Source organism: Panulirus ornatus, chromosome 57 (genome assembly GCF_036320965.1).
Source record: "Panulirus ornatus isolate Po-2019 chromosome 57, ASM3632096v1, whole genome shotgun sequence".
Lineage (NCBI taxonomy): Eukaryota > Metazoa > Arthropoda > Malacostraca > Decapoda > Palinuridae > Panulirus > Panulirus ornatus.
This window is the reverse complement of record NC_092280.1, coordinates 20,097,954-20,118,186: the sequence shown is the minus strand read 5'-3', so window position 1 is coordinate 20,118,186 and position 20,233 is coordinate 20,097,954. Positions and strand designations below refer to the sequence as shown.

The 20,233-nt window shown below is 36.4% G+C and overlaps 1 protein-coding gene across 1 annotated transcript in view; it reads right to left on the bottom strand.

Moving 5' to 3' along the window:
* Positions 1–6,310: 6,310 nt before the first annotated feature.
* LOC139766231 (uncharacterized) overlaps positions 6,311–20,233 on the bottom strand; it is an 80,076-nt gene continuing 66,153 nt past the window's right edge. The window contains 5 exon segments of the mRNA XM_071694565.1: positions 6,311–10,245; positions 10,247–10,816; positions 11,352–11,573; positions 16,058–16,132; positions 18,057–18,176. Of these exon segments, the coding sequence (XP_071550666.1) occupies positions 9,343–10,245; positions 10,247–10,816; positions 11,352–11,573; positions 16,058–16,132; positions 18,057–18,176 (1,890 nt within the window). The 3' untranslated portion in view covers positions 6,311–9,342.

The window sequence follows — 20,233 nt, the reverse complement described above, 5'->3', positions numbered from 1 at the left end:
GCATTAAAATGACAAAAAATGACTGGCTAAGTTCAAAGTTGGTTACTAAGGCAGAGTTGTCCACAAAGGCCACACTTATAAAAATTCCTCTGGCTCTGCAATTGAGTTAACCATTCCTTCTGCCCAATACAAACTATGGGTTGAAATTCTTTCATATGGAAATTACATTGGTGAGCTCAAGCACTACACAAATAACAATAAACAAACAGTACAACATCAAGCATCAGAACACTAGCTTTCACAGAACTGAATGACTGCATCCTTACACAAATCCATACCACCCTCTTAACCTATGATAGACACAAAACCATCCTGCACCTTCACATCATTCCAAGTGAACAACCAATTAAACTCATCAAAACCCGAACCATATTTGGTATCACACATAACACTTAACAAACATCAACACAAAACTCATAAAGGGTTATACATGAAAAGAATATCTGGGTGTTCTCTATAACAGATTCCAATTGGAATCCTGTAGACATCTCCAAGGGGTACCTCAAAGGTTTTCACTTATAAATGATGATAGTATGCTTACATTCTTTCTTTTACAATATACAATATTTTTTCTTTTATAATTTTTGCATAAATCTGCCAGTTCTGTGCCTTTAATAAATAAAAAAATCCCAACAATAACACATGTTTTAGATAAAGTTTAAGGAGTATATTATGAAGCATGTGTGGTATGAAATCTGATAAATGCATTTAAGGTACCTTCATTGAAGAAAGGCTGAAAACTATTGCTCTGGAAACATTATACTGTAATCCACACAACTCTAAACTAAGCCTCACCTATTCTGTCATCAATTCATTCAAAGGCAAAGATAAAATAGCAGTAGATTACACAGTACTCACAACAATCACTGGTTGCTTAGCAACCACAAATATTCAACACTTGCACAATGCACTTCCATTAAAATCCCATCTCTACATGCTTGACACCCAAATATACCTTACAAACACCCACCAAACTTCACACACAAATAAAAAAAGCTCAGACTTCAGTCACCTGTCCCTCTCTCTTTCTTTCCTCAATTCTATCATGAACTCCATTCCATCAGATATACAATCATCTGATACAACGATCAAGAAAAACATGTCACAGTTGTATATTTACACCCTGGACACCATCCATCTCTTCAACATTACAAACACCAATACAACATGTTACATATCCCCACATTCCCAAAATGCAATTTCCACAGTAAACATCCACTCTTCAACTGCTCCATACTTCACCTCACAACATCAGCCCTGTGATAACATGAACAGGTTGGGAATAACTATCCTCCATTCTATCTTCTAAAACTAACATACTGAACATAACAAAATCTACATCGCAAAAACTGGAAGTGTTGTCTATATGTTGTAATATCTAACCTGTGAGTAGCTAATCCAAATTTAAAGAGGTTTCATCTTTGCTAGAGTGGAATCAAAAGCCTTATAACCCACGACCACTCCTGCTGTTACCTCTCTTCGATTGTCCTTTTTCATTCACTGCAATGTTGCTTCCCTCTCCTGAGCTATCTGCTTAAGTTCTGACTTAGACCCACAGCATGCATGTTTTTCCTAGCCACACGAGGACTAAGAACTATGATACCTAAACCTTTCCTCGTACAGGAAAGCTGTGGAATTCTTCTCCATCTTTTGTCTTTCCTTATGATTTGAGAATCAGGTCTACAAAACATTAAAGAGATTAAATTGGCTCCTGCCACAATTTTTTCTTATACTCGCTTATCTGAGGGCCTTGAATAAAAGATTCTTTTTCTCTTGGGAAAAAGTCCTAACCATTGGATATATCTCATTTCTGGAGCACTTTAGATGCCCTGGGGTTGCAAGATCTAAGATGCAAGGTACATTTATATTCATAAATATTACTCTAGAAAGAGTATTTGTCACTATTCTTCAAAATATGATAATCACATGACCCAGATACCAATGACCGCATAAATTCTTATCTTCATTCTGAACAAAAGTTAAGCGATGGTGGGTAAAATTTTTTGTCCATCTTGTAGTTCATGATAACCATTTGAATGATATGGTGTGACCAATGAGCCTGACAATGTGACACTTATGCATGATGTTATATTCCTTGGGTATAATAGCCTGGTCTCAGACCTGATTGATAATGGCTCAGGTCAAAGGGCAGACTATCATCCCTAAGGGTCATGCTTTCGTGCTCAAGGGGTTAACTACAAGAAAAAGTCTTACTTGCAAATTCCAAGAGATAAAATACCTTTGCTCATTTCACTGACTCCTTTTTCAATGAGGCTTAACCATTTGCATTAATCTCTCTGAATGTTTGGACAAGTCACTTCATGTCTTGGAAAAGGTGCCTGTCATCGTCATTTTCTGAAAAAGCAGAAAAATGTTCATACCTCATAATTTTGTCACAGGTTATCATTGTCACAATCAACATCAATCATGACCATTATCATTAGGTTATCTTTGACACTATATTTGATAAAGATGGGAACATTCTCTGCAGCCCATCAACTCATACCTTTAAAATAAATTGTTGTATACAAATAAATTAATTGCATTACATACGATTCATACCATTATCTATCTGTTGCTTATATGAATCAGCTCTGAAGGGATAGAGAGAATCTACCTACAATCATTTACTACAACTTGCTTGAGTAAGAACAGGTCCTCCCTGCTCTCACTCAAATTACACAACTGCTAACCCTGGGTTCATCAGGAACGAATTATCTAGGTTTCTTTCAAAACCTTATTCCACTTCTGGAATAATGAAGTAACACCGTGACCCTTTCAAAAAAAAAAAGGACCCAGAGGCAATAATAAATAAAAAGGGAGAGTGCTTTCCAGAATGTAAAAGAGAAAGCATAGTCCACACGTAGTTTCAAATAGGTGTATGTTTGGTTTAAGATAAGGTTAAGAGGGCAGATGTTGGGTCATTACGGTGTGTATATGTTTTGTCAGTGTTATATCTTTTGGAGAAGAGGTTACCTGTAGGTATATGTTGCTAAAGTGTGAAAAAAGGTAAGCTTTTTTATTTCTAGACAGAAGATGGTGGTTGGTTATGAGTCAGTTTGGGCTAAGTGGGTTTAGTGTTGTTGCAAAGAACCTAGGAATGAGCATATTCAGGTTTGATTGCATTTGTTTCACTGTGTATGTATTGTGGATGTTAAGCTTTGTATATCCACATGCATCATTTTCCAAGGATTCTCTATTTCTTCTTTCTTCCTCAAGTGGATTTTGTTCTTTTCCCCTCAGTCACTGCTTCCATGTTGTCGTTCTGTTCTGTTTATCTATATCTCTGATGCCTGTTACCTTTGGGAACTCCCTCAAGGGAGTGGACATGGAAAAAGTCTCCATTACTGGTGAACTCCAATGCTCCTTCTTAACCTTTAGCACCTCATTCTAAAGAGGCCATTAGTAGAAGACAACTCTAGTGTCATTTTCACATTTGGAGATAGTCTGCTTCCAGTTGTGTTGATTTTGTCACTTAAATTCTCGGGTGTTCTCATCATTTTTGCCAAGATAGTTTTTTCTAACTTAAAAATCATTCTGGTGGTTCGTTGACCTACTGTAGCTTGTACATTATGGCCAATAACGGTTCTGGTCCTCATTTCATGCTGGTTTCCTTTGTTCTTATCTGTAGTTTTCATACTTTTTTCTGTGTTGGTTTGTGTCACTGTACAATTTCAAATTCCTACTTGATGCTAGTACATTGTTCCCATATCAAATATTCTGCCATTTATAGTTACTTTTCAATATGTCTATTGTTCTGTTGATGTCCTTTTTCCTCTGTTTTCCTGGCCATTTTTTTTTGTTCTCTAAATTCAATTCTTTTCATGTTTAACAGATCTTGTTTTTCCCTCTGTTTTATCGATTTTACATCTGTACTTTCTTGTATTACTTACATTAAAAATTCATGTAGTATAGTAGTGGCCAGAGGGTTGGATGAAAGCATGTACAGTGCCACTGTGTAAAGGGAATGGGGAAAAAGGAGAGTATTCAAACCACAGAGCTATATTTTTTGTGTACCTGGAAGTAAATTCGTAGTTGTTTGCTGATAATACAGTACTGTTGGCGATTTGAGTAAGAAACTGTAGAAGTTGGTGATTAAGTTTGGAAGTGTGTGTGAAAGGAGGAAGTTGAATATGAAAAGCAGGGATATTAGGTTTAACAGGGATGAGAGATAGGTTAGTTGATCAGTGATTTTGAATGAAGAAAAATTGGAGAAATTTAATCATTTCAGATACCTGGGAGTGATAATGGTAGTGAATAGAAGCATGTTAACAGAAATAAGTCATAGTGGGAATGAGGAGGTAAAGGTTCTGGGAGCACTACAGAATGGATGAAAAGGGATCATTATCTGGGATAGCAGAAACGGGTATGTTTGAAGGTATAATAGTCTCATTATTACATGGATGTGAGGCATGGGCAATAGCTAGAGATGAATGAGGGAGGGTGGATGTGTTGGAAATGAAATGTTTGAGGATAACATGTGGTGTGAGGTGATTTGATTGGTATGTAATAAAAAGGCAAGAGAAAAGTGTGGTAATAAAAAGAGTGTGGTTGAGAGAACTGACAAGGGTGTGCTGAAATGGTTTTGACATATGAAGAGAATGACTGAGTTAGTGTTAACAAAGAGGATTTGTGTCGGAAGTTGGGGAACAAATAAAAGGAGGCGACCAAATTGGAGAAGGAAGGATGGAGTGAAAAAGATTTTGAGTGATCAGGGCCTGAACATGCATTAGGGCGAAAGGTGTGCATGGAATAGTGACCTGGTATGATGTGGTATACAGGGGTCAATGTGCTGTGAATGGACTGAACTAGGGCATATGAAGCTGCTGCAGTGAATCATGGAAAGGTCTTTGGGGGCTGGTTATGGATGGGGAGCTGTGGTTTTGGTGCATTGCAAATAAAAGCTTGAGAATGGATGTAAGCAAATGTGACTTTTATTCCTCTGCTCCTGGCACTACCTTACTAATACAAGAAATGGTTATCAAGTATACAGGAAAAGAAAAAGAAGTAGTAGCCAGTTTCTGTCTCAGCAAAGGTGATGGGTACATGAATCTATACCCGTCTCTCAATCAGCAGATGTGGTATTTGTCATATCTGTGGCAAATCTTAGAGTAAGCAAACTCATTCTGCATGCCATATTCTAGGATCATGGATTCCAATTACGTGCAATTTCGTGCACATTTTGAGGTGAGTGTAGCTGCATCACTCAAAGCGTCTGCATCTACCTCCTAGGTTATGTTTGTATGTATCATTCGTTTGCTTTCTGTATTGATCTGTCTTTCAGAAAAATAAACTTTCTTTGACCAATGATTTTAAAGATTAACTGATATTTCAACCAAAGTTCATTAGACAAAACTAACTTGAAAACACTCAACAACTGGGTACAAAAGTACAAAACCTGTACAAACAGCCAAGGTTAAATAAATTCAGGTACTATCTTCTTCCAGTCTTACAAAAGTAACTTTGAAATCTTCAAACAGTTGCTAATGGAGTTGAATATCACTGTACTGAAATTATGTAAAAAAAAAAAAAAAACCACTTTGTTACACAGTTTTCTTTTTTCATTTGTATCGTTAAACTTGTAAATCATTTGTTGATAAAAATTTTCAAATGAAGCCAGCTGACTTTCATTATGGCACCTCTCAACAAGGGAACCAAATACTGCCCTTGGGCAACTCTCATGTCTCCCCCTCTAAATGCAACTCACTGTATCATTGTTAGGTAAAAGACTGCCCTATTGCTTTTCTATGTCTCTGCCATCACTGAAACACTGACCTACAGTCAACACAGTAAACTCAAAGACTAGGGTTTCTAGACCAATACCAAATGGTTCTCTTTACTATTCTGAAATCTCACAGCTACATTACAAGAGGTCTTTCCAGATATCATAAATAATCAAGGCAACTGTACACCGAAAATATGAGCAGCACAAAATTTAATATCATTACCTATTTCAGTACGATGAAAGCATGTGGTATTTACATAACCAATCTATACAGTATCATAGCCTGTACAAGTTGTTTATTCATGTCTGTAAAGGTATTCTAACCATTCATTGGTCACCAGACATAAAAGGTGTTTTGGTGCTACCTGTTTGCTAGCCTAGAAAATATTGTGGTGGTTTAGATATGTTTTTTCATTGGTTTATTAATGGTGCAAAGTTACAAGCATTGGTGATACCTCCATTTTTTCTTTCAACTGATGTCTAAATGCAGCCTGAATAGGAGGTTTAAAGATTTCTGCCTGCTGTCATGAAACAAATACACCTGACGAATATGATGACAATCTTTCTTGGAATAAGACTCATGGATATGGGTATAGTTTATTGAGATAATGTTCAGTGATTTCATAATAGCTGTACAAATGATGAGTGAATGACTAGCTTAAACTATACATATGCATACTGTAACAAATTGCCTTGCACTTCCATAACATGTACGAAATGGATTACTGAAAGCTTTTAAATACTTACTCAAGGCTTTTGGTCATTATTTCTGTAATGACCTTTCGAAAATATTCTGAAGTATAACTATCAATTACCAAGATTACAGACCAACTGCATTCATTACATCACATTATCAATGTACCATTTTTTGTATAAATACTTTAAACATAAGCTAAAATATTTCCCATTATATTCATTTTTAATTTCATTTTCAAATGCCAAAAGATACTTAACAAGAAAGACTCCAGCTTAAAATTTGTTTAAAAAATTTTCTTATAAAAGAAATTCATGTAACAGTTGCATCAAATTCATAGTTAAAATAATTTCAGTAATTATTCCATCTACATTTTTTAGTTTAAAAAAAATGTTCCATCATTGCTGCTACTCCTGGCCACAGGAGTTAGTTACCATTTGTAAGCGTGAAGACCAACAACATAACTTCATATAATCTAGAGATATAACCAATGAAGAAATGCAAAATCATGCAAGTTAAACTTCACCCCAGGATTGATCTGTTTAGGAAGATGTAAGAAAATGCAATTGTGAAAATGGGGTACTGTATTACTGGAAGGTATGGATGTCAACAATAACTAATATACTTTGTGCATGGTGATTTGAATATAGGCAGGATTACCAATAAGTGCAAATCTCTCACAGCACAAACTATTCCAAGCCACAAGATGTATTAGAAAAAAAATTCTTAATTAGGTAAAGGGATTACCACAATGGTATTAGATGCCCATGGGCGTCTGCAGGGGGCAGTTGCCCCCAAGAATTGTACAATGAAACATTTAAACAAATATAATGTTTTTCATGATATAATAAAAGAGACACATGAGAAATATTGCATATTTGTCGTTCTTTATTCATTCAGTATACATATGCGTTTGAAAGTTCTTAAATAAATTCACAATGCTTACCATATTTACTTGCCAATTCTAATAAAAGAAACCTAGATTTCTATCCTTTGCCCCCTCTGAAGTATATCCTGCGGACGCCCATGTTAATATACCTCTGATATCAAAGCTTGCTGAATCATTAGTTAACAGATGCCTATGATGCCACTGAGAAGGTACTGAGATAACCATCCAATCAAGAATTCTTTTTTAGAATACAACCTCACACAACAAATATCACTTCAGACAAATGGAAATTCAAGCTACAATTGATAATAGTACAGCCGACTTTAACAGACTAATGAAGGTAAAGACCCAGCAAGTAGTCTTTAACTTGTCTTACCTAGCTCTGTGAACTGTCAAAAGATTAACAATCCAATGGGTTAATAAACACTTTGAAAAGTTGTCACTACAGAACTACATTTATAAAATGAATGATCTATGAGCCCAGGTCAATTTGGGTCATCTATTGCTGTATACATATAACGCACCTTTTGCAGGAAAATGTTCCTTCCCCTATGGTTTACTATTTACAAAAGTGCATCGAGGACTTAGGCATCTGGAATGAAAACAATGAAGTTTAGAAATAAGAGTCAAGTGAGAGAACAACACACAGGAGCACAGATTCAGGAATCTAAATATTCACAAGTTGAATATACAAACCCTCAGTATGAATCATCTGAACGTAATTTGTCAATCAAAGTAATCAATTATGTGATAAATATTACAATACCAATCATTTCAGTATGAAAAAACACTTAACAAGGAGCATTTGCTTAAAATGAGTCATCTACATGAAATAAAACATCCATCATGTATAATTCACATGTAATAAAATGTTAAATAAATCAAAAGCTCATTTAGCACATAATAACCAGAATTATCCACATATCAAAAATACTTACAGCTAACCAGATGTCCACCAATAGTAACACATACACAATGAACATGATCTGACAGATGCTGAAACTGATAACTTCAAACATGACATACAGCACATATCATACACTCATGTATAATTACTATTTAGCAATTGAACTGTAAATTCAATTATTAGAATTAACTCCTTTAAGGATTCAGTCAAACATGACACATCTGTTACTGATCAAACATTTCTAATACATATGCTTCATTAACAAATACACATTAATAATAATTCATGGGTCAAAACAGAGCCTTACATCTCTTATAAGATCAGCTATGTACTTAATATCTACAGTTATCATAATCAATTCACACAGATACTATTTCTTAAACTGCTCCTTTTATGAAGACTTGTATCAATGAAGATATTGATCAGCATTATCTCTACACTGGAAATACCTTAAGAGAGTGAACTCATGAATGCTAATATCATGAGTAAAGGCATTCATATCTTTTCAGTTCATGATATCCCCAAGTAAATACTGACAACTTTAGAATACTTACTTTGAAACTGTTGAGACTGGAGAAATCAATTCACTTAATACACATTTCAAGTTTTATAGCATATCATTACTTCACATGCTCTGCATCATCAGAAACTTAGGAATTCAATCTTCAAAGTGGGAAAGAAATCTTAGGGTAATGAGCAATAACCAGACAAGATGTTCAGTATACTATCAAAATATATAAACAAAAGCTGGATAAATATGATTCCTACAGAGGTATAGAGAACAGTAAGCACTTACCTTGCTTACATAGTTGCCATGAAATAACTGAAGTTCCTTTTGTCAGATAAAGAGGGCGTAAAGCAAACAACACTATCATACATCAAAACAAACAAGATCCTAAATGTAACACAAAAGCAATTTTTTTTATAAATGAAAGGAACTTTATCAAAACTTTACTGAACAAAATCTGGTTTCAATGGAATCTTATACTGTTAAAATGGAAGCATTACTCTAATCATGCTAATGGGTTCTCTGAGTGGCAAAAGCTTATGTTGCTCCTGAATTTAGTTCAGTTACACTAATTAATGGCTTATAAGCATAAAGCTATAATGAACTTAAACCATAATGATTAACGGTAATATGTTTTTCCTGTTGCACTGAAGTTTGGAATGACCCACTCCCGATGACCTTTCTTTTTAGGGTACTCATGTTCACCTCTCATTCTCTCCTGCTGGTAATGGTAGTCATCATCATCATCATCATCATCATCATCGTCGTCGTCATCATCAAACCTTACATAACGTCTATGGGTTTCATGCTTCTCATATTTATTGTGACCATATTTGTCATGGTCCTGAAACTTGTCTGTTTGATACTCATCATGATACCTCATCTCTTTCCTTCCTTGTGCTCGATCAAATTGCCAATCTGCCTTTCGTTCACTCTCCCTTGTATTCCTTCTGTCCTTTGCTCGCTGAAACAACCAATCAGACTTTTGCTCCTCTTTACGCTTTTTCTCCCGACCTGCTGCTCTCTTACTAATCCACTCTCCATGATAGTGTGTGTGATTCTTACCATGTCGTCGAATAAATGCCTTCTTGGGCCCAGAATATTCCCTATGGTGATGTTTCTTTGGTGTTTTCTCCCAGTGGCGCATCAATCCTTTTCTTCTATCACTGTCATTTTCATGATGTTTTGTATAATGCTTCTTCCTGTCATTATCATCATCATCATCATCATCATCATCATGATGTCTTTTCTTGAAGTTCAGAGCATCATATCTATGTTCATAATCATCATCATCGTCGTCATCATCATCATCAGACCAGTGTTTTTTATCATATCTGTTATACTGTCCCTTGTAATATCTGTGTTCACCATTTTTCCCCTGAGGTTTCTGATTTCTTTCATTTCTATGACTGTGGTTCTGTTTATTGTTTTCTTTATCTCTGTGTCCATTGTGTTTATCTTTTGACTTGGCATTATCTTTTTGCTGTTTATCCTTCCCATTTTGTTCATCATTCCATTTCTTATTTTTCCTGAGTTTCTTTCTCTTTTTTCTGTGCTTCCCTTTTCTCTTTTTTTTTCTCCTTTTCACTAATTCTACTCCTCTTCGATCTCAGGTGTTTACTGTCTTCATTCTTTTCCTTCTCTTTTTCCTTCTTCTTTTTATTTTCCTTGTTTTTCTTGTTATCTGGTAGTTTCTTTTTATCTCCTCCACCTCCTCGTCTTCCTTCTCCTTGCTCCTGTGGCTTGGTAGTACCTGCAGATGGTACCCCTGATTCATAATCTTCTACCTGTTCATGCTTAGCTTCTGTATTTCCTACTACTTCTACAACTTCCTCAGTTTCTGCTTCAACCACTACTTCTTCCTTAAAAGTTATTGGTACTTCCTCTTCCTCATTTTCTACCAGCTCTTCTTTCACAGCTTCATCTACTTCGTCCTCCTCTTCGTCTACAAATTCCTGTTCCTTATCTTCTTCACTATCTTCCACTTCTTCTTGAGGGACAGCCTCTACCTTTTCTAGTATAGGCATTTCTGGTGTTTCATCGTGATCTTTGGTAGCGAATTCCTGATCTTCCAACTCTACAGACATTTCAGCCTATCATAAAGAGAAATCACTCATTAAATACTAATGCATCAAAAACCTCTATCCTAACACAACAATCTGTTGTGTGCTACAGACATAAGGTAAAATGGAATTTTTATGCAAGTACTTTTAAATGTTGGATTAAGTTTATAAAGTGCCATTTTCTTATATCACTTACCATGAATAATAACTTATCCACAGTAAAAACAAAAAAGCTAATAAAAGGGCAAATAAAATTCTATTCTACACTGCAAGTTTTAACTTTCGATTCTATAATTTCTGTTGTATGGATACATCATAGAGGCAAACCTTCTTTCCAATCTTGTTCTTTAGTAAATACAAGAGATGATGCTTCATCTGTGGTGTAGTCAAACCAAAATATACAATTCAACAAATATTCTGAGCACTCCCACTACGTTATATTGAATGGATGATGACTGACAGCCAATTTTTTGGGAAAGATTTAACTTTCATTACCATGATTCTAATGTGGAAAAAAGCATTTCTGATAGAGAAAAAGGAAAAGAAAATTAACATGTTTCCTTACCTCTAAATTTGTCCAAGTTTTGTCAAACTGTAAACCAAGGGCTGTGAACCGTTCTCTTAACGTGTTAATGGTTTTCTCCAATGGAGCCTTGCCTCGCTTCATGATGTTTGCATGACCAATCTCCTTCATCTTATTCACCACATTAACAATCACACGGTTCATTTTTTTGAGCGTGTCATGGCTTATGGCAGATATCTTTTTCTGCTGGCTAAACTCCTTAAGCTGTAGATGATTAGATTCTTAGTAACAATAATACATGAAAAAAATAATGATTAATAATATGAGTGAGGAAAGATTGACAAAGAGGATACATGTGTCAGAGGTGGAGGGAACGAGGAGAAGTGGGAGACCAAATTGGAGGTGGAAAGATGGAGTGAAAAAGATTTTGAGTGATCGGGGCCTGAACATGCAGGAGGGTGAAAGGTGTCCAAGGAATAGAGTGAACTGGAACGATGTGGTATACCAGGGTTGACGTGCTGTCAATGGATTGAACCAGGGCGTGTGAAGCGTCTGGGGTAAACCATGGAAAGTTCTGTGGGGCCTGGATGTGGAAAGGGAGCTGTGGTTTCAGTGCATTACACATGACAGCTAGAGACTGAGTGTGAACGAATGTGGCCTTTGTTGTCTTTTCCTAGCACTTCCTCGCGCACATGCGGGGGAGGGGGTTGTTATTTCATGTGTGGTGGGGTGGCGATGGGAATGAATAAAGGCAGACAGTATGAATTATGTACATATGTGTATATATGTATATGTCTGTGTGTGTATATATATGTATACGTTGAGATGTATAGGTATGTATATTTGCGTGTGTGCACATGTATGTATATACATGTGTATGTGGGAGGGTTGGGCCATTCTTTCGTCTGTTTCCTTGTGCTACCTCACTAATGCGGGAGACAGCGACAAAGCAAAATAAAAAAAATGAAAAATAATAACTATACACATTCAAACAAATATTTCTCTATCCTTAACGGGTAAATATCAATGATGTTTTCAAAATAATTTAGAATACTACAAAAAACCAAAGTCTATAAACTTCACTTAAACTGTAATTCATCTCAAGTGAAGTAAAAACATTTTCTTATCAGTACATCAGTATGCAAAATCTAATTCTTAAATGAAAGTAAACTAACTAGGGTTAGTTATTTTTGTCTTCCTTGACTGCAATGTTTTTTTATCTACAAACAAGTTTCCCTTCCATTTTTCCATCAAAACCTCTTTTATTCATGCCATGTGCATCACTCCACATTAAACCATTCATTCTAATAAATGATTTATTATAGTGCTAATCTTACAAATAATGTTTCATTGTGTTAGAACCCCATTTACAGCATGCTACGGCTAAAAATCCATGAGAAAAATTACAAAACCTATTGAGGCATGTACATGGAGATTTTCACTTCTGTGACAGCCAAACCAATAAACTAATCTTTCCATAAAAATTGTTTAGTTATTTTGGTCTCTAACACCAAATCCTGTGGACCTGGATAATATCTCTTTCATTGTCCTCTTTACTTTTCAGTTCATGCCCTGCTTTGATGTAGACTTTTGTCCATGACAGAAACCTTTCAAAAAAAAAAATTGAAAACTGAAAAATAAACATCTCAAATAAACAGAAAAGCTTCTCACAATTCTGCTTGTTGGTAAAAGTTTTGTAAGGGTTTCTCCATCCTTTCATTTACAAAGGTCATGGGTTCACTCTATTCATTAATCACCTGATCTACAACAATCCTAGCCAAAACGAGAATAATTGTGATGGCCATACAAACAAACAAAATTTTTCAGCAAATGTTTTGCATCATTAGTTACTGTCCTTCATAAGAGATGGTGAGGAATGAGAAGATAACTGAAATATTTAATGATAAATCTACAAGAACTAATCAAATATGAGAGAAGTTCCCTCCTTTCATCTCCTGCCATAGCAAAACAGTGTCAGGACACAAACAAACAACTGCCTTACTGCATACATTCCCTTTCTAGCTCACATTTAAAGTCATGAAACCAAAGCTTACCATTCAGAGCCAACCAAACACTATTCCATATGACCTGGTTTAAATCAATATCAACAAGTTGCACCCCATTCACCACATAAATCAAACTCATTCTATCTCAAGCAAGCCTCTCACCCTCCTAGATGTTCAGGCCCCAGTAACCCAGAGACTCTTTTACTTTATCTTTATTTCTTTCTGGTCTTCTCCTTTCTCCCTCCACATAAACTCTCTTCATACATCCTCTCCAGATGTCAAAACCTTTTCATCACTACTCTTACCTACCACAATGTCATCCACACAGTCAACCTCTCACACCAAAACTGTCCTCAGCCATTTCATTTCCGAATTGTCCAGCCTCATCCCTTCTTTTGTGTCTAAAACTCGACTCATGTCTACACAACAATGCTGGGTATATTATACCTTTATACATACCCATCCTTGCTCTAACATACATTAACCTATCCTTCCACACACTTTATCACTCACAAACCTGTGCCCCCTTTCCTTTCCCATGATTCACTTCATCCCCATGGGTCCAACTGTTGCCATATCTACTTGTAGGTACCTAAAGCACTCCACTTCCCCCATACCCTCCCCATTCAAACTCAAACCATCCTGTCTTGTCTTCCTACTGTACCTCATTACCTTAATCTTGCTTACATTTACTCTTAACCTTTTCCTTTTATGCATTCTCTCAAACTCTGTCACCAGCTTCATTTTCACTATGACAACTGCAATTCAACATTTGTATGGGCAAAGCTGAGGTGAACAAATGTGGAAGCTTAAATTATACAGAGGTTGAGTAAACTTAGGAAGATATTTGGGAAAGTTGTCAGTGAGATGGTGAAGGAATTCACAGAACATCTAATTGAGGGGGAGCAGTGTGGGTTCAGGTCTGGTAGAAGTGTGGACCAAGTGTTTGCTCTGAAAAATTTGGGTGAGAAATACTTGGAGAGTGAATGAACTTTCTGAGGTATTTCTGGGTTTAGAGGAAGCATATGCTACAGTGGAAACAGGCCTTGTGAATGGTGCTCTGAGCAAATGAGGTACAAGGAAAGTTATCAAATGCGGTGAGGGCTGTTTAGGATGAAATTAAAGTACATGTGAGAATAAGAAGGGAGGGGCCTGGTGAAGGTTGGTCAACATCAAGAATGTGTGAAGTCACCTTGGTTGCTAAGGGAGGTGAAAGTCTTAGAGTGACGGGAATCTACAGTATGCTGGAGGTGGGGAAGCACTGGAGGTGAATCAGGTACTGTTTACTGATGACAAAGCTTTGTGAAAAGTATATTTTACAAAGGCAGGGAAGCATGGGAGGTAAATCAAGTGCTGTTTACTGATGACAAAGCTCTGGAAAAAGTATATTTTACTTGAAAAAAAGTCTTTCACTGGTGTCATTCAACATCCAGCTTACTAAAAGCTACTAAATTATAAGATTTTGTCTATTTTTCCATGTATAGAAATTGTAGTTTTAGTCTGTTCATTACCATAATCACCTGACCTATAGGAAAACCAGCCATAGAGAAAACAACAGAAACGACTACACAATAATGTAATTTCTAATAATTCAAGTGTAGAATCACCATTGTGTTATACGGTCAAGATAAATATCTTTTCATGCAACTTAAGATGCTGATGGAGGCTGTTTAACGTATCATCAACGTATCTAATGAATGATTCAGTAACATTGGTTCATTTACCTATACAATGTATTCATATTGGCAATGTGTGTAAAAATATACTTTCTGTCCATGTATATCCTTTCAAGGCTACTAAACTATTAAAGACACTTTACGAGGTCTTTCACTAGCAATACAATACAAGAATATCACACATCTACAGTTCCAGGGTTACTCATTATCATATATATCTTGGAAGAACTAGAATCTGTGTTAATGCCCATTTAAAACATTTGGCACAAGGTGCACACACACACACACAAAAAAAAAAAAAAAAAAAAAAAAGCTACCTCACTAATGTGGGAAATGGCAAACAGGTATGAAATAAAAAATTCTAATTATTTCTCTTTCCTGAACATGCAAGAGTGTGTAAAGCAAGCACAGGATAGCGTGAACTGCAATGATCTGGTATAATGGGGCCAATGTGCTGTCAATAGACTGAACCAGGGAATGTGAAGCATCAGGGTAAACCATAGAAATGTCTGTGGGGCCTGGTTGTGGATAGGAAGCTATGGTTTTGGTGCAATAACATGACAGCTAGAGAATGGATGTGAGCACATGTGGCCTTTCCTTGTTCCTGGCACTACTTTGCTAATGAAGGAAAGGGTGATTCAGTATGGAGAAAAAAAAATAAATAAATAAACCCTGTTGTGTCAATCCTAACAAAATTTGCCCGAGTACATATATCTTTGAAATAATAATTTTGCACATAAAGTCTAGATGAAAGAACCAGAAAAATCTGTTAATTCAGATAAATTAGATCTTTCAGCTTTTGCATAATCTAGAGTGCCAATCAGCAAACACATGGCCTTTCATTTTTCTTATCTTCATTTGAGTAGATCCATTTGAACTCCTAATCCTGTTTAAAGGCATACCTCAAGACAAAAAGCTGCAACAAAATAAATAGAACGGTGTTAGAATCTGCTTAAAATCTAAACTTATGCACATTAACTGATAATCTTGATGCATACAGTGTGTACTTGAGCATCATAAAAAACACTAGTTAACATGAACAAAGGAATACAAAAAATTTTCTTACCTTTGTCCACTTTCCTGCTAAGGATCCCCGAACCTGAGTGAATACAGATCGAACTGCAATCAGTTTCTCCTGTAACTGAAATGAAAGAAATTGATGATCAGTTTTCAAAACCTATGTAACTAATAAGCAGTTTTATAGAAATATAAGAAAAAAACTCATTTCCGACAATGAGAAAAAAATGATATAGCAACTGAGTAGGAAGAAATTCTCACTAATCTCCATCTCAGAATTTGCACAAATCCTTGGTCATCCACCTTTGACAAAACTGTGGAATAGCTAGATGGACTTCATTTTCAAAGAAACTGTTTCCTTCAGTTGCATTCACAGCCAAGAGTTAAAATGGGGTTAACTTTCTCCAGCCCCACTTGTTCTTCATGCTTCTATATAATTCTTTACCTCATTTTTAAATCTGCTACAGTTGGTCTCAGTTTTGCAAACTTTTTAGAGTACAAGCAACAGGGAATGAATTTACATAGGTGAAAGCCTCAATAATGAGCTGAAGTCTTTGGTAAGATCACTGAACCAACCTTTGGGTCTTAACACTTACAAATGGAGACAATTACACATCAAATTATCCATGTAAGACTGCATGTATTATCCTGCTTTCAATGTGTGGAATGGCAACTTTCAACTACTGTTATTTATTTATGTGACTCGTCAAAAACGCAAAATTGTGCTGTTTGTCAAATTCCCCTTCTTGCCTCACCTACACATGGATTGCTGGCATCCAATCCACAAATCGTACCTCTCCATCACAAATATAACACTTGAGAACATATAACACACTAATCTTTTCTCTCTGCTCATTTTCCTCCCTTTTACAAATATTTTTTACTTTCATGCTGTTGTGGTTAGTTTGTTCTACTTCTAATCCGGTGGCATGGGTTTGATCCCAGCCAAGGCAGATGATGCACAGCTTACCCAGCTATCCATCCTTCCTCTGGTTAGTAGACAAATGTGTACCAACTCTGGTTGGTAGATAAATGTGTATCAAGTCTGGCTAGGGTAAAGAACCAGAGATGTGGTAGGCCTAGCCAGCTGACAGCTTGTAACTCTTATCGATTTAACAAAAGGGGTGTCAATGTCTGGAACAATGGCCCTAACTGACAGGTTGGTGAGCCTACTAATTCTGGTACTTTACTTTACTTTTACAAGCAAGTTATGACAGTACATAAAACAGCGCTGAATTAGGATGATGCCACCGATTTATGGAAACTCAATGGGTCCCAAGGCTCCCTTAACCAATGTCAAGTAATTGGAGCCTATCCTACTTCCTTAGACACTGCTCCTAGACCCAGCTCTTTCTCTAATAATTTTTGTAACTTTTAAGTTTCACATCAAACCTTCCCTCTGTAGAACACCATCTGTCTACTTGTGATCTTTTTCTCTCTGAAACCCAGCTATCCAAGGGTGCTTCTTCTCTACAATTTGAGATATCTAACTTTGATATTACTACGAGAGTCAAGAGCAGAGGCTTGGAAATCCTCTCCTGCTATATAACTACTTTCCAGAAGTAAAAACACAAGACAGAACTATGAGGGGAATTTTTTTCTCAAAGGTTAAGTTGATGGTTCCTGGTGTTACTTCACTAAGGTTAGCAAAAATAATCAGACTAACTCTACAACACTTGATATTCTCTCCAATAATCAAATGTCTATGATTTCAAAAAAATTTCAATACTTTAAGGAAAATTACTGATGTTTCTTTTACACTACTAAAAATAAAATGAACTTAGGTAAAATGAAAATTTCAGTCCATAAATGCTAATAAAAAAGACACATAACTGTATAACCAAACAACTGGATATGCAAGTGAACTGTAATCTGAGCAACTGTATGTAGAAAGAAGGGAACTTTTACATTTGATCAAAAAAAGTTTACTAAAAAGAGAATCTGTCCTTATCATTATCAATGATAATACTATACACTAATCATGATTCAGTTTTCAAAAAACTAACGTAAAAGTATAAAGAAAAATGCTTATAAAAGACAATACTCACTGGGGAAGACAACTTGATGTTTTTAGGGACCAGATCTTCAAAGACATCAGTTGCAATATCAATCTTCTCTACCAAATTTCCTTCTCCAAACTCGTGCAAGGTTTGAAAAGCAGAGAGAATCTAGGTGTCATGAAAACAGAATCTTGTAATTTCTTATAAAGAATTAAATTCATGTGACATTTCATTAGAGAAACATAGAATCTAGTAATACATTAATAACATTCTATCTATCTATCTATCAATCTATATTACTGATGCCTGTTCCAACCTGGAACTCCCTCAAAGGGGTGGCCAAGGAAATAAATAACATTCCTCTCCAAATACTGTAGTTAACTCATCTCTATCAAAATATGCCTTCATCATATAAGCTTAAGTTCCACAATAATACAACCTTCTTGTCCCTTTCATTCTCCCATCCAACTTGTGCAAGTATTCAACACTTATCCTAGTACTGTTTAGCTGAAAGTCTTATTTTCAAGAATGTAAGATCTGAACTATGAAAAAAGTGTTTCTTTTTTTTTAGGGTGGTGTCCTGTGAGTCCTGAAGGAACCTCTGTGATCCTCATGGGAAGAAATCTCTTTCCCCCTGTCTTCTGTAGTGATAAATGCCTCTCACCCCTTACAATCCACCTATTCAGTGTTAGTGGCCTACTGGCTTGGCCCTGGTCACATACTGACCGATTGCAACTTCCACTCTGAGATGGTGTCATTGTCCTGTGGCCATTGGTACTTCACTTCATTATCAATCTCATATAACAGACTTCAAATTGATGGTCATTACTGTCAGTTAAGAAGATTTTTGAAAAAAGGTAAATATAGGGCAAGAAACAACATGCAAAAAATGCTCGTGGGACTCCCAAGGTGCTCTGATTTGTCCCATAAGCCCTGAGAGTACACCAACAGTGAGGAAGTGAGTTTGAAAAAACTTTCTCAAAGAGAAAAAAATGCCTTAAATTTCATCCTGTGACATACTTTGGTTTGTTTGCCCCAAAGGTGGCAACCTAAGCACCACACAAGTTCAGTCCTCAGCATCTAGAGTAAGGTACCATTAAAATGTACTATAGGAATGCCAATGACCTCTATTAATGAATTCTTTTATGGAAAGGTCCTTAGAAAAACTAAGGTGGAGGTTACATTCCCAAAATCATGGACTTTGACAGATGGGCCAAGTTTGACCAACAGAACAAGTCTCTCAGTCCAAGGAAAGATACTTCTTGCTGAGAGGTTTGAAACTTTCGAAGTGCAAGAAGTTCCTCTTGCGAGTTTCAGAACTCTACCAGTTCTCTCAAGAGATTTAACCATTTTTTCCTTATCTGAGATGGCATGGGCAGTACCATTAACACTCCATATATATATTATATATATGCCAATGACCTCTATTAATGAATTCTTTTATGGAAAGGTCCTTGGAAAAACTAAGGTGGAGGCTACATTCCCAAAATCATGGACTTTGACAGATGGGCCAAGTTTGACCAACAGAACAAGTCTCTCAGTCCAAGGAAAGATACTCCTTGCTGAGAGGTTTGAAACTTTCTAAGTGCAAGAAGTTCCTCTTGTGAGTTTCAGAACTCTACTAGTTCTCTCAAGAGATTTAACCATTTTTTCCTTATCTGAGATGGCATGGGCCGTACCATTAACACTCCATATATATTATATATATATATACACATGTACATAATTCATAGTCTGCCCTTATTCATTCCCAGTGCCACCCCGCCACACATGAAATGAAAACCCCCTTCCCCCGCATGTGCACAAGGTAACGCTAGGAAAAGACAACAAAGGCCACATTCATTTACACTCAGTCTCTAGCTCTCATGTATAAAGCACCAAAACAACAGCTCCCTTTCCACATCCAGGCCCCACAAAACTTTCCATGGTTTACCCCAGATGCTTCACATGCCCTGGCTCAATCCACTGACAGCACGTCAGCCCTGGAATACCACATCGTTCCCATTCACTCCATTCCTTGCACACCTTTCATCCTTCTTTATGTTCAGGCCCCGATCACTCAAAATCTTTTTCACTCCATCCTTCCACCTCCAATTTGGTCTCCCACTTCTCCTCGTTCCCTCCACCTCTGACACATATATCCTCTTTGTCAATCTTTCCTCACTCACTTTCTCCATCTGACCAAACCCTTTCAATACATCCTATTTTGCTCTCTCAACCACACT